The 16223-nt window shown below is 34.6% G+C and overlaps 2 protein-coding genes and 1 long non-coding RNA gene across 3 annotated transcripts; 2 read left to right on the top strand and 1 right to left on the bottom strand.

The window, feature by feature from the left end:
- Window positions 1-859: 859 nt before the first annotated feature.
- On the top strand, window positions 860-1432 carry LOC110441464 (uncharacterized protein P19A11.02c-like). The gene has a single exon (XM_021484618.1). It carries the CDS (start codon window positions 860-862, stop codon window positions 1430-1432), a length of 573 nt encoding a protein of 190 aa, XP_021340293.1.
- A 1636-nt stretch (window positions 1433-3068) lies between these two features.
- Window positions 3069-12042, top strand: LOC110441466 (DNA/RNA-binding protein KIN17-like). Its single transcript, XM_021484620.1, has 10 exons — window positions 3069-3299; window positions 4383-4477; window positions 5008-5174; window positions 5599-5832; window positions 6349-6397; window positions 6879-7026; window positions 7903-8025; window positions 8413-8512; window positions 8997-9097; window positions 9938-12042. The coding sequence occupies exons 1-10, from the start codon at window positions 3180-3182 to the stop codon at window positions 10007-10009; spliced, it is 1209 nt and encodes a 402-aa protein (XP_021340295.1). The 5' UTR covers window positions 3069-3179; the 3' UTR covers window positions 10010-12042.
- Window positions 12043-12444: 402 nt separating this feature from the next.
- On the bottom strand, window positions 12445-14027 carry LOC110441467. The gene is made up of 2 exons (XR_002461874.1): window positions 13657-14027; window positions 12445-13625 (listed from the first exon to the last, which is right to left on the bottom strand). It is a non-coding gene; the product is annotated as an uncharacterized LOC110441467 (long non-coding RNA).
- Window positions 14028-16223: the final 2196 nt, after the last annotated feature.

Raw genomic sequence — 16223 nt, 5'->3', positions numbered from 1 at the left:
AGAGAAATTAATGGGCTTTAGCCAAAGTTAGTGAAACAAAGAGAAAAATGGGCTTTAGCCAAAGTTAGTTTAACAAAGAGAAATTAATGGGCTTTAGCCAAAGTTAGTGTAACAAAGAGAAATTAATGGGCTTTAGCGAAAGCATATGTAACAAAGAGAAATTAATGGACTTTAGCCAAAGTTAGTGTAACATAGAGAAATAAATGGGCTTTAGCGAAAGTTTGTGTAACAAAGAAATTAATGGGCTTTAGCGAAAGCATATGTAACAAAGAGAATTTAATGGACTTTAGCCAAAGTTAGTGTAACATAGAGATATTAATGGGTTTTAGCGAAAGTATGTGTAACAAACAGAAATTAATGGGCTTTAGCAAAAGTTAGTGTAACATTGTTTAGAGTAATAAATGAGCTTTAATCTAAATTAGAGAAATAAAGAGAAGTTAATGGGTATTTCTTAACATTTTCTTCAGGTTAGTAAATATGGATTGTAATGTAAAACAACCAAGTATTAATCAAAGCATAGCCAAATTGAGTCATTTCAGTACATACATAACAACTTATTGTACATACGCTTACAACATAGCCGATTTGACATCGATTTGTGTGGAAAACTTGTACATATTTTACACCCTTGTGGACATACGCTTCACTGGTCATTTGTCTGATGAAGGTGACAGAGTACATACCTTACTAGTTATCGAAACGTCACACATTTAAACACTTATTAGTTGTGTTACATGAATCTTTTAACAAAAGAAATTAAAGGGCTTTAATGAAAGTTAGTGTAACAAATCTTGATAATCTGCCACAATTCCATAGCAGGGAACACAAGGAATAATGTGTTTTACACAGGAATTAGCAAATGTGTTTTTATAACAATGTTGAAAGATCTTGGTACACGCACAAAAGAATAACTATTACTGAAACATTCAGTAGTAACCCCAAACAGAGGCTATCTACCAAAACAGATGACACAACAGATTATGCTCCAACAACACATTATGCTCCAGCAACAGATTATGCTCCAGCAACAGATTATGCTCCAACAACAGGTTATGCTCCAACAACAGATTATGCTCCAACAACAGGTTATGCTCCACCAACAGATTATGCTCCAACAACAGGTTATGCTCGAACAACAGATTATGCTCCTACAACAGATTACTCACGAACAACAGATTATGCTCAAACAACAACAGATTATGCTCAAACATCAACAGATTATGCTCAAACAACAATAGATTATGCTCCAACAACAGATTATGCTCCAACAATAGATTATGCTCCAACAACAGATTATGCTCCAACAACAGATTATGCTTTAACAGATTATGCTCCAACAATAGATTATGCTTCAACAACAGATTATGCTCCAACAACAGATTATGCTTCAACAATAGATTATGCTCCAACAAAAGATTACGCTATGATCTGAGGCTGTCAACCAAGGACGGGCCACACCATGAGTAGATGCTTCAAACTAAAAACAGATGTGACACTAAAAACAAAATGCTATGATTTAATAACAGATACTAATAAAAAGCGGAAACAGCTTCTTTTGAAGAACCAAAGGGCCTGGATTCATGATATTTGTCCAGTAGCTTGCTGACAAAAAGAGAAACCAAAGCCTTATTTTAAGAGATATGGTATATGCCAGCATAGGTTAATTGCTGGTATGGAGGACTAAATGGTTGGTAAGCAAAAATGTCCTTGGTTTTGTTTAAGGTTATGTTCAAATGTGTTAAAATCTTGATTTTTTTCTCAATTACATTGATATATTAGGGCAATAGCATGCATAAAGTGAAGGGCTAAACAGATTCTTATGATTGATTATCTTTACCCATTTCCAAGGTTTACTGATGTGATAACCAAATACACTTTTTAACAACTTCCTTGGGAATACAAGTCAAAATACCATTATTATGTCTCCAGTTAGCAGTGTCATAGCAACCACATATTGTTTATACATGTAGTTTCTTCATCTGTATTATAATTTTCCAACTCGAAAAAATATTTGATTTTTTTTTTCATATTTGAATTAACATCAAATTCAATCATGTTAATTTCTGGAAGATCCAGACTCGGGGTAATATTTTGCCAGTAGCTTGCTGGTGTGGAGGGCTATCAAGTTGTCCAAATAAATTACCTTGATCCACTCTTTAGCTCCACTGATTAGTAAAATTAATCCTGTGGCTTTTGGGGATACAATTTGCAACACATTAATGACTTCAACCAACTAAATTGTTCTGAACAAAAAAAAAGAAGTAAAAATTGTCCAACAGAACGCTATAATTATAGAGTAATGATATATATCGTCACTGTGTACCCAAAATGGGACCCTTTTTTAAGGTGCATGGGAAAACGGACCTAGAAAATGTCAAACAATGGAAAGAAGTTTTTATATACCAGAGTGCAGTTTTCACTTGACGATACTTTGTGATAATTTCACTGTATTTAAGATGTATTGGCTGCTGATTATTGTTACGCAGACAGTTTAAAAATAAGAATAATTAGGAAAACAAAACTTCTTCATCAGGCCATGCAACACCATTTATGGATATCATTTTCAGAAGTCTATTTTTTCAAAACATAATTATGCTAGATTGGGGAAGATTTAACTAGAATGTTTTCTTCTGACTGACTGAAATATTTGAATTGTGTATCTGCTGATAGTGATAATGTATCCCCCAATATTAGCCAAAACACCAAAGTGTATGTTCTTTTCAATGATGATATTTGACCAGTAGCGTGCTGGGATAGATTTGTATAAAGTTTCATTTAGTCTGGAACATTCAAGGAAACCCAATATATGGAAATATTTGCAAAAGTTTTTTTATTGAGAATATTTTACCATGGTTGCTCAAATATCCAGGTGAGCGATACAGGCCCTATGGGCCTATCTGGGCCATTTTGAAAAATTTGGAAGATTTTACTGGAGACGTTTTGAAAACATTTTTTTCTTTCTCCCAGGTACATAATAGTCAAACATGATAAATTCCAAAAGGCATCCCTCCTTCCGGAAATCCTGAATCCGCTCCTGTTTTACCTTTCAAAAATCTCGGAAAATTACCTTTTGTCCACTCCGGAATTTAGACACGCCATACAACCGGAAGTTGATATATCTGGAGAATTTCACTTTTGTCGATATTTATCATCTTTTGTTGCTCGGTAATATAAAAAAAATGGGGAAAGAAAAAGGAGGTTTCCTAACTCCTAAGGCGATAGCAAATCGAATCAAATCCAAGGGCTTACAAAAACTGAGATGGTTTTGTCAAATGTGTCAGAAACAATGTCGAGATGAGGTAAGTTTTAAGACAAATTCTGAAAATATCCATGGACATGTGATCATTGTGAACGTATTCAGTAGTGGCTGATCACAAGGGTTAGATACAAAAACATGTACGCATGTGCTTACCTGGTCAGGCCCTTCCCGTTTGGATGGTAAACTGTTGTTTTTACCGAATGATAATAAATATGCCGCACTAAAGTCATTTTGGTCTGTGTGGAGGGGGTGTGGAGTACTAGTATATACATGAAGTGATGAAGATGGGGAATAAAGTGAAATAAAAACATGCAGATTTCTCTTAAACACTAGCTAGGAGAAAAAGGGGCATTGCTCTGTTACAGAAGAAAGAGAAAATGTGACAGCCAGACCGGGGTTCACCGTTCGAACCTGGAACCCTCTGAGCTCTATAGACAGACGCTCTACCAGCTGAGCACCTGGTCGCTGATGATCACTCCCCAGTGATCAAGTTCTGCTACATTTCTCCCTCCTTTTTCTAAGTCCTCGCCCCTGAAGACAACTATTTACAACCCAAGTTCAGGTATACCCTTGCTAAGTGTACTGTCGATGCTTGAAACAAAGGTTGGCAGGCTCGCCAATTTTGTAACAGGAGAAAGAGAAAATGTAACAGCCAGACATGTACAGGGGTTCAACCAGGGACCCTCCAACTCTCTTCCAACTGAGCTACGTATAATACATGCAGCCGCCGATGATTGACCCAGTCCAGTTACGCTGCAATTCTTTAAACAAAATCCAATAAATTAAATTGCACATTGAAGTACATTTGTACACAAAAAAATATAAATTCTGATGTCTAATTTTTTGTGAAAATGACAAACCATGTCTTACTGTGTAATGCAAAAATGAAGTCATTTTTGACAATGGGTCCGAGCAATGATTATGGGTCTATAATATATATTTTTTTATATGAAGGGTAAAATGCATGGGCAGTTCGAACGGGATTCAAATCTGGTACCTCCAAACTTAAGGCGGACACCCTAACCAATTGAGCTAATTAACAGGTCACTGATCTAGTTGCAGAGTTCCACTACATGTAGAGCAGTGTTTTATGTATCTAGTGATTTTTTTTTGTATTTTTCAGAACGGCTTCAAGTGTCACATGACGTCAGAATCCCACCAAAGACAGCTGTTGTTGTTCGCCGAGAATCCAGATAAATACATTGATGATTTTTCAGAGTAAATACATTATTAAAATCCCAAAACTTTTGGCATATATAGTAGCTGCAGAATATAACATCATTTATTATATTATATTACACTGCTGGCTGGTAGTCTTGTGCACCTTAGAAAAGAACATTCTCCTGGAAAATGTGTACAGGAGGAGTGCTTTTAAAACTAAATCAGCTAAAAAAGAAATGTATACTCTATCGCAGTATATCATTGCTATAATTTGATTCTGATAGGATAAATGTTTGAAAAAGCCAATAGTATTCCTGCCCTTGTGTTTCCAATGAACAGATTTTACTATTTAGATATTTTCATGATTTGAAAAAAATCCTCCGGTAGCTTTGCTTACATCTATTGTTGTTTGTTTATTACCTACGTATACTGTAGTTACGTACACTCATATGTAATTCTGTGGTTTTAATATTATCTTCTGTGAATACATTACAGGAAAACATCAATTTTTAAAAGTAAAAGTCAAAAGTTTTGATACCATTCAAACTCTTGATTTACCAATTTAAATATTGCCTTCTTTCATTTAGGCAATTTGCAGATGAGTATCTGGAGCTGTTGAGCCGCAGATTCAACACGAGGCGAGTCCATGCCAACATTGTTTACCAAGAATATATAGCATACAAAGAACACGTTCACATGAACTCCACACAATGGGAGACACTCACAGAGTTTGTCAAGTGGCTTGGAAGAGAAGGTTTGTTCATGTCAAATATCAAATCCTGGTATTTTGTTGATGGGTTTTTAAGAATTTTATATACATGAATCAAAACTGCACAAAGAAGATAGTTTTATTTTCTTGTTTAGTTATGCATGTATTACTAGGGATACATTTACTTTGAAATGATATACCTTTTTGTATGTTTTAGTGTAACAATTGAATATATGTGTTCACTTTAAATTGTTACACTTAGCATGTATTTGTACATTTAATAATTTGATAACATTGTTTGCTCTTTTTAAGTCTTTGGGTGATTTTTCAAATTCTCAACATTTCTTTTCAAATGCAGTACATAATAATATTTGTTTCGTTCTTAGATGCTTGTTTTGATTTCTTGGTTTTAAATTAAATGGCTTATATATATGGTGATATGCAATATGAGTGGTGTCCCTTTATACAGGAAAATGTGTAGTTGACGAAACAGAAAAGGGATGGTTTGTGGCATACATCGACCGAAACCCTGAGGCGATACGTAGGCAGGAACAAGTGAAAGCTAAGGAGAAGATGGATTTGACAGACGAAGAAAGGACTTCAAAATTTATACAGCAGCAGATCGTACGTGCGGCAGAAAAAGACACAACGTCTAAAGCTGCAGAATTTACAGAATTCAAACGAGAGAATGAGGAAGAGAAAGGTAAAGACATTCTAATGTTTCATGTATAATTGTATAGATGAACGTATTATTCAATGTATGTGTTAATTGTATAGAGTAACGTATTATTCAATGTATGTGTTAATTGTATAGAGTAACATATTATTCAATGTATGTGTTAATTGTATAGAGTAAAGTATTATTCAATGTATGTGTTAATTGTATCGAGTAACGTATTATTCAATGTATGTGTTAATTGTATTGATTGTATAAATTGTATATATCTATGTACTGTAAAGTGCTTTAAAGTGACTTATTCTAGCTAGATAAGGCGCTATATCAAATGTTATATGTATTTATGAAATTGGCTATAATAAATCAAATATAACTGTTTTAGGACAAATGACAACAAATAACATTTCAATTTAGGTTTTTATTTATGGGTGATACTTCTAGATACTTTTTACAGTTTTGAGTCATATCAACATTTCATTGAATAGCTAAAGTCTTGATTATGTTTGATATTTTGTAGTGATTTCATGTCTATATTTCTTTCAGTAACCATGAGTCTTTCCAGTTTAGTTAAGAAAAAAGAGGAAAAAGTCAAGTAAGTCACTTAATCGTCTGAAACAATCCAGCTACTTATAATTAATTCCTGATTAAAAGACAGAAACATTATCTGTAGTTTTATAGAACTTTAGTATTTACATAAAATATCTGTATTAATTAGGTAATGTATATCTGTCAGATGAAAAGGTGGAAGATATATATCTCATATCATAAAACATAATACATATGTATAGTGTACCAAAAAAATACTAAAAAAAATACTAAAACAATCATTACAGGGGCTAGAAAGATACTGAAACACTCATCACAGGGACTAGTAAAGATATTGAAACACTCATCACAGGGACTAGTAAAGATATTGAAACACATTGATTAGTATCATGCTAAAACATTAATCATAGAGACTGATAAGACACTAAAACCATTAAACACAGAGAACTGTGAGATATAAAGACACATTTCACCATGGAAGGTAGATTTTTAACCCTGATACTCAACTTTCATGTTTCCTCTTTCAGGATCAGTACAGATAACCTGTTCACAATACCCCCAGATAGCTCTGGGTCTAGTAAAGGGGAGAGCAGCACGTCCAGTCAAAAGAGGGAAGCTACAAAACCAGGTCTGGCGGGACAGAAACGTAAATCAGCCCTCGATGAAATTATGGAGGTATACTATATATACCTAACTTGGGCCATCCTTGAAAAAAAGTTGTTTGCAGATTCCCTATTCTCATATTTTTGTTTAAAAATCTAGTGTCAGTAATTTTCCATCAAGAAAATAATGTTTAACCAAAAGTTGCAAAAATATAGATTGAGTAGATGTTATTTTTGGCAAGTCAGTCGGTAAATTGCAAACAAACAATTTTCGACCTTGGCTGACATATAGATCATTAACAGAAGTTTCACAGTCATTTTTATCTAACTGTACAGAGGTCAACCTTTTTTTTCAATAGTGCAATGTTAATGTAAAAGAGCAGCAGAATTGTTTATTAGATAGATATAGGTAAGTAACACACAGTTAAACCTTCTTATACTGCCACTATTTGTCCAGACATTATAATGGAAGTTGGCGATATAATGAAGGAATAGTTGAAAGGAATTTTAAAGGAAACAAGAAAAAGGTACATTGAAATACGTTGTACGCGAGGTGGCAAATGAAGTGATTGACATATTATATTAGGTTTTTCTGTAATTTATATATACCGGTAATTGATGAAACAGAAGACAATTTTGTGATTCAATAGGACTCAAACCTGAGACTGTCAATATTCCTGCCCAGTGTACATGTTGTTAGGATTGAGCTAATTATATAAGTGCAGATTCCTCTTAGCCAAGCCAGTAGTAAACAACTTGATACTGTTGTTCCCAAAAGTGTCAAATTAATATTAGGTTTTATTAAAAGCTACTCATTTAACTTCTTTTTCTTTTGGTAAACACACATCATGTTTATTTGTAGAAATGTATAGAGACTTGCCCAACAGTTGGAAATTACATCTGATGTTTTGTTAGATGTACCTGATATTTTTATCTCTGACTATTTCAGTTTGAAGAGAAGAAGAAGGAGAAGATGAACAGGAAAGACTACTGGTTACATAAAGGCATTGTAGTAAAAGTGGTCACGAAGAAACTCGGGGAGAAGTACTACAAGAAAAAGGCTTTTGTAAAGGTTAGAATAAATTTGAATCACCTTTTTAAGTTTCAACCTGTTGCTTTTCTTGCTCAAGTTACTTAGCTTCTAGTTAATTGCATGATTTTGTTTATAGTCGTAGTCAGTAATGACACTTTGAATGTGTGTGTTTTATATTTTGTTTCGTTTTGTGGCGGGGCTGCACTTCAACTGTATCTATGTTCATAACTTGACTGTTACACCATGGGTATACATACTGCTACACTCAGTGGTATATTTGTCCTTAAGATACTGGTTTGATGTGGGAATCTTATGTTTCTTGAAATTCCTCTTTCTTGTTTCAAGAATAACTATGTTTGCTACATTAATTTCTGTATAAGTGTTTGGAATCAGTTGAAATTTTATGACTGGTTTATTACTTTTCAGGAAGTGATAGATCTGTACAAAGGTGTAATAAAGGTGATAGACAGTGGCGACAAACTAAAGGTGGATCAGACACACCTGGAGACGGTCATACCTGCCACAGGTAAAAAACATGCCATCATATTCTTGTGTGTCTACTTGTCATTGAGAATACAGAATACTTATCAATAAGTAGTATTATATATCATGCCTGTGCTTAGGAATATTTCTTCTGATGGACTAAGGCTTAACGGTATATCTTCTGATGGACTAAGGCTTAACGGTATTTCTTCTGATGGACTAAGGCTTAACAGTATTTGAAAAACAAAATAAGAAAATTAAACTGTTTTAATAGCTTAATGACGATATTGGCTGTCTGTTAAAATTGGTTTATTATTTTTTGTAAATAAACACTAGGTATATTTTTTTTAATGATATGTGTGTATGTTTGGTATTCAAGATAAAGGTAATTCAATTATTTTATCCAAGAAATTTGCTAACTTTTATTGCTTAGATGATAAACAAAAAATTGTGTTTGTCATATGTATATGAAATTAATTTTTATAATAATCTGTTTAATTTCAATACAATGATGTTTCTGTCCACAGGTAAAACAGTTATAATTGTGAACGGAGCATATCGAGGTTATGAAGCCGTCCTTGAAAGTATTAAGGAGAAGAAATTTTGCTGTACAGTGTCTATCAAATCGGTAAGTAAAGAAGTGAGTTGGTATGGTGCTCCGTCATTTTGAACTTCACATAACATTCTGACCGCAAACTTCACAACCAGAACATATCTTTTTATGTATATTGATAATGACAAAACTTAGTTTTAAAAGCAATTTGATAAGATATCATGGAACTGATTCCTGTAAGAAATGGCCATGATATGCATCATTCTGAATTTATGTGTCATAGGCCCTTTTAAATACAGGCAGGTTTTTTTAATTTGTCAAATGTTTTTCTCATATCAAAATTATCACATTGAAGGGAAGTTACTCTGTCTCGTTAATCTCAGTTCTGCATACTATGGTGAAAAATGAATTATCATTTTCTTCTCTCATGTGCAAGATTCATTATTGATGTATATATAGGATTATAACTATATTATGACATTTTTCCTTTGCCCAAAATGGCTTACATTGTCAATGGGCCGTAAAACAATATAAAAACAAAAATCAAATGTTTTATTTAGTTGAAACTTTAATGTCCAATAATACAATTAACGTAACAGATCTTTATGAAATATTCTCAATGAAAAGGAAATTGGGACAAAAGTAACATTCTGTCTGTCAGGGACTTGGTTATAACCTGGGACAAAAGTAACATTCTGCCTGTCAGGGGCTTGGTTATAACCTGGGACAAAAGTAACATTCTGTCTGTCAGAGGCTCGGTTATAACCTGGGACAAAGTAACATTCTGTCTGTCAGAGGCTTGGTTATAACCTGGGACAAAAATGGACGTTTAAATACTCTCATTGAACTAAAAGTGAAGTTCTGATGATTTTTTTTTGGTATTATTTTTACAAATTGTGTTGTTGGTATTTTCAGGGCCCTTTAAAGGGAAGGATGATAGAAGATATAAAATACGAAGATATAAGTAAAATTTATCAGCCATCGTGAGAAATCTGACTATGTGGGATACTCTAGAAGTGTTGAGAATGATCAAACAAGTAGTTGATCAAAATGGATACTCATATCTCAGGCGAGGAAAGGTGCCCAGCTGTGTAACAGGCATCATTTGAAACGGTTTTGACTGAGTGGGAGACTACAGAAGTGTTTAGTAAGATAAAGCAAGTTTGATGATCATGGAACAGTGGTGGCCAAATGGTTAAGGCGTCTGACTTCTGGGTCGCCGGTTTGGACCTACATGGGGCACTCGCCAGGTACTGGCCGTAGGTCGGGGTTTTTCTCCAGGAACTCTGGCTTACCTCCACCACGAAAACCTGGCACATCCTTAAATAACCATAGCTGTTCATAGGACATATTACACAACATACCAAACCAAAATAGATGATCACAGTGGATATCTCCTGTGAGACGGGTACCAGGACCCAGCTCAGTAACAAGCATCTGTTGAAATGTGTCATAAACAGAGCCAGTTACTTTGGCAGTCTGTCAAGAATTGTTTTGAAATTTAGTTTAGGATATTACATTTAGAGAAAATCTGAAGCTGCAGGTAATTATTGCACTTTGAAGCTGGTGAAAAACTGTTTTCCGCATCTATGCACTATTCCAAAAAAATGTTTACTATATGAATTGGGAACTTATAACAGGCTTGACAGTGGCTTAATACATTATTTCTGAAAGAAAACCTTACTTATCAGAACTTTAATGGAAAAGGTAAGACGAAATATACAAAACAAAATCTGGGATTCAGTCCAACTACAGTTAAGGGAGGCTGCTCTATGTAGAACAGTAATCCTTTAACGTTTTCTTCATAATGCAATGTTCTGTACTTTTTCTACGTTTTGTATATGTTAGACCAGGTGGGGATGTGAAAGCATAACTGTAGATTCATTGCCGATCACAATGAATCTACAGGTATGCTTTCACATCCCCACCTGTTATTGGGAATATCACCCACCAGTGAGAAATCAAAGATATATTATATTATTATAGCTCATCTATGTAATAGTGTCTGATTGGATTATATTAATCACATGATTGGGAAATAAAACTTTGTGTCACCCTAATTCACACACTGGAGTTCCTTGGTCATATTTCCATTATTCAGAGGTCCAAGTGACTAAAACAGGCGACAACGATGGCATGTCAACCTGGCCATCTTTTCTGCTGTGTTTTTTATTCAATTTGGTTAAAATGATAATGAAATATTTTTTGCACTCGTATAGAAAATCAATTCTTAAATTCATTCAGTTGATCGTGTTTCACTTTGGCTTTTCCCTTGTGAAAAATGACTGATCTTGTGGAAACAAAGAATCGGTTTCCCTACAACAAGGACAATGTATGTGTTACATCTCTTTAGACATTAGATCTGCATACTAATAATAGATCTTGTACATGCAGTAGTCATGCAAAGCCTTAATTTGACAGCGAGTTGTATTGTTTTTAAGATTGATACAAATGTATATATATGTGAATTAATTTTCATGTGAGATGGAGAAAAAATACATTTTAAAGTAGGGTTTTCTGCCTTTTCTTTATACATATTCCTTATAATTAAATTAAAAAGTTTTCAAATTTAAGGATCCCCTTACCACTGCCAAAGACTGTAACTACATTTTGGAAACTGTTTTTTCCGGAATGACAACAGCTTGTTAAATCATTTCTGAACAGAAAACTATACCTTGCAGGACTTTTATGAAAAAACAATAGGATGAAATTAAGAAAATATAATCAATTATAGTGTTCTAAGTGTAAAAGTCCAGCGGGGCTAAACCGTAAGCTTCAAATTATTATACTATTGCTGAACGAATTGAGCTACATGGTGAACAGAAGCGTCCTAATGCAACTGTGCTACAGTTATATTGAAAATGAAATTAAGGGGAGGTTACTGTGGACAGGCCGGGATCGGGACAGATCCTTAACATCAGAATTTCTTTCATGCAGATCAATAATATCCTATGTGGGACAATTGGTGGTTTTGATTAGGTCCATACATTTGATTATTGAATCATTTCTTAAAGATATTTAAATACAAATATCTCTCTTTACAGAACTGGCTTACTAGTATGCCAAAATGTTTTGTAAATGAAACCTCATGATTTTATATAATTTCTATAACGCTATGCAATGTCAAAATGTATATGAATAAAAGTAAAGACAAACCAGGAATTGTTATACCCTGATGTAGGTAAGGGGGTAGATAGTAATCCCTTGTATGGTGATGTAGGTAAGGGGGTAGATAGTAATCCCTTGGATGTGCATGTATTCATGTATCACTTCATTGGCAGTGTAAAGCTGGAGTACAAGATATCTCTGAACCCCTCAACAGATATGCTACTGTGCACAGATTGGTAACATTGAGTTCTACACCTGATTAGACTGGTAACATTGAGTTCTACACCGGATTAGACTGGTAACATTGAGTTCTACACCTGATTAGACTGGTAACATTGAGTTCTACACCTGATTAGACTGGTAACATTGAGTTCTACACCTGATTAGACTGGTAACATTGAGTTCTACACCTGATTAGACTGGTAACATTGAGTTCTACACCTGATTAGACTGGTAACATTGAGTTCTACACCTGATTAGACTGGTAACATTGAGTTCTACACCTGATTAGACTGGTAACATTGAGTTCTACACCTGATTAGACTGGTAACATTGAGTTCTACACCTGATTAGACTGGTAACATTGAGTTCTACACCTGATTAGACTGGTAACATTGAGTTCTACACCTGATTAGACTGGTAACATTGAGTTCTACACCTGATTAGACTGGTAACATTGAGTTCTACACCTGATTAGACTGGTAACATTGAGTTCTACACCTGATTAGACTGGTAACATTGAGTTCTACACCTGATTAGACTGGTAACATTGAGTTCTACACCTGATTAGACTGGTAACATTGAGTTCTACACCTGATTAGACTGGTAACATTGAGTTCTACACCTGATTAGACTGGTAACATTGAGTTCTACACCTGATTAGACTGGTAACATTGAGTTCTACACCTGATTAGACTGGTAACATTGAGTTCTACACCTGATTAGACTGGTAACATTGAGTTCTACACCTGATTAGACTGGTAACATTGAGTTCTACACCTGATTAGACTGGTAACATTGAGTTCTACACCTGATTAGACTGGTAACATTGAGTTCTACACCTGATTAGACTGGTAACATTGAGTTCTACACCTGATTAGACTGGTAACATTGAGTTCTACACCTGATTAGACTGGTAACATTGAGTTCTACACCTGATTAGACTGGTAACATTGAGTTCTACACCTGATTAGACTGGTAACATTGAGTTCTACACCTGATTAGACTGGTAACATTGAGTTCTACACCTGATTAGACTGGTAACATTGAGTTCTACACCTGATTAGACTGGTAACATTGAGTTCTACACCTGATTAGACTGGTAACATTGAGTTCTACACCTGATTAGACTGGTAACATTGAGTTCTACACCTGATTAGACTGGTAACATTGAGTTCTACACCTGATTAGACTGGTAACATTGAGTTCTACACCTGGTTAGACTGGTAACATTGAGTTCTACACCTGATTAGACTGGTAACATTGAGTTCTACACCTGGTTAGACTGGTAACATTGAGTTCTACACCTGGTTAGATTTGGGGGTCATTGGGTGGATATATCTATGTGAGCTCTCCACTTTTTTTTTTTTTTTTCACTGGAAAGATATTTAGATATGATGAAAAAGTGAGTAAGTTGAAGATGAAATTGTGAAAATATGATTGGAGTAATTTTGTGTGTATAGTACAAAACTTTATGAATGAGTAAGTTGACAGGTACTGGATAAATCTATGCATGTTTGTGATGAGGTATTGAAGTCAGTGAAATTGTGTGTATACTTTTGTATTACAGGTTGTACCTGTCTAATGTAATTATGTATCGTAATCATACATTTCATTTCATTTTAAAAGGTCGTCATATTTAAAAAAAAATATACGTTGCAAAGTAGTGTTTTATAATATGCAGAATAAAATATTTTTATGCAAAATGATTTGTTTGTTGTTTGGTTATAATGATTAGGTCATCTGAGTCAGAAATCTAATATATGTCTGCCCTAGGCTCTGATTGACAGAGACATTTTCAACGTCTCCCCAAAAACTGCCGTAGCTATTGACTTCAAACTTGGTACAGATGTTCCTTATGAGATCCCTGTGAAGTGTTCCTACTCTTTAGGTTGATCCATATAGTTCAAAATTACTGTCCTGGCCTCTGATTCGCTGAGACATGTCTGACTTCTCCAGAACTGCTACAATTATAGACTTCAAACTTATAGACAAAGTGGTCTTAATTGTGGAGCCAATCAAAAATTCAATAAAATGGCTGCCCTGGCCTCTGATTAGCAGAGACATTTTCATACAAGATACAGGATACAGATAATATATATAAAAAAATGGTGTTAATATATGAAAAGCATTAAATGTGATCATGCAAAATGTAGATAAGTAGTATTCAGAATAGGTAAATAAAAGACATAGTTAGTAGTGAATGAATACTTGTATATCACACAAGACTTACTTAGGGTTTAGGATTAAAACACTATGGAATATACATATAATGCTAATATAGCACAGAATAAAAATTGACAGAATATACACTATTATAGTGTGAATTAAAAAGATACCGAAATCAATAAACAATATTTATCAAGTTTTGTAAAAAAAATTTTTTTAGAATATATGGAATAAAAATACAAATAAGATGCTGCAAAAATATAAAATAGAATTAAAACATAAGAAATGAAATAAGACAATAAAAATATCGCACAATCCAAAATGTCCGGTGGCAGAGGTAGCACAGTATGAAGTATCACTCTTTGCAGATATTGCAAAGGCAGATTGGGCCATCCCAGGAATGGACCAGCCTCCTGAATTCTTTGAAGTTTTCAACTTTTCGAAAGTCATTTGGGAGACTGTTCCACACCCGGGCGGCCTTAAAAGCAAACGATTTATGTCCATACTTCCCAGTGTTGACCGAGGACACCCACAGTGGATGTTACTGAGCCAAATCTTTGTGTAAATGTTTGTTCTTGTGTCCCGACAAAGGTTTCTTACTTTTAGTGCCAATTGAAAACGGCTGTCGTGAGCTCTGATTGGCTGAGACAATTTTAAATATCTTTTTAGGAAGTGATCCAGCTATTTTCTACAATCTTCATATACATATCGATCTTCCTCATATTCTGGCTTAGCATTGATTATAGTTGTTGTGCCTAACTGCAGTCTAAAATGGCCACCGAAAACAAAGCTTTTAGCAGCCAACCATCATCGGGTCTTTTTAACGGGCTACATATTTAAATTTGCTGAAAACTCCCCGTTTTCACAGACACAAATCTTAATACATATGAACTTGATATAAATTCAGCTACTCACACTTTTGTACAACTACGTCAGTCTATGTAGTATCAGCCCTTTACCAAACTAATTAATTGCAGCGTTTAGAATATTCCCAGGTGACCCATTTAACGTGTGGGCCTCTTGTCTTTCTGGTGTTGCCAGCAAAGGCATTTTCAAGACCATTTCTCATTAATTTGTTGCGGGGACGTCATCTCTACACTTTTCATTTACAATAATGTAGAATAATAAATTACTATTTAGTTTTTTGATCATTTATATGAAAGACTTGATATGTTAATTTAACGTTAATTCAACTTTTAACAAATATATCTGACTTACCTCTATATACATACTGAATATTTTACCTCACTGGCACATTCTGATTGTCTGATTTACCAGTAACAGTAAATGTACCTGTTTGTATGCGATACAAAACAACGAGATATATATGCACTTTTAAAACTTTATTGCTACACCAACGACACGTCTACTTTTCCTGGGCCTGGCATTTGGGGTTCTTGTGAGAGATGCTGTGTGGCCCCTCGTCGACCTGTTCGCCTCGACATTCCAATCCCTTATCACACGGGCAATATGTCTGATAGAGCTCGTGGTTAAAGATATCGTGTGACAGGAAGGGCATGCACGTCTCGTTCTGGAGGAAACAGACAGAAAAACACACCATAATGATGGTAGGGATTACACAACAGACAACGGGAACAGAGAGACTTAAACATAAAACGACAGGAACCTCGTGGATGGGAAATCTGTCCTGGTAACACATGTGGCAACTTTAATGTATATCCAGGTGAAATGGCCATCCTCGAAA

This window comes from Mizuhopecten yessoensis, unplaced genomic scaffold, assembly GCF_002113885.1.
Source record: "Mizuhopecten yessoensis strain PY_sf001 unplaced genomic scaffold, ASM211388v2 scaffold715977, whole genome shotgun sequence".
Taxonomy (NCBI): domain Eukaryota; kingdom Metazoa; phylum Mollusca; class Bivalvia; order Pectinida; family Pectinidae; genus Mizuhopecten; species Mizuhopecten yessoensis.
This window is presented reverse-complemented; position numbering and strand designations above follow the sequence as displayed.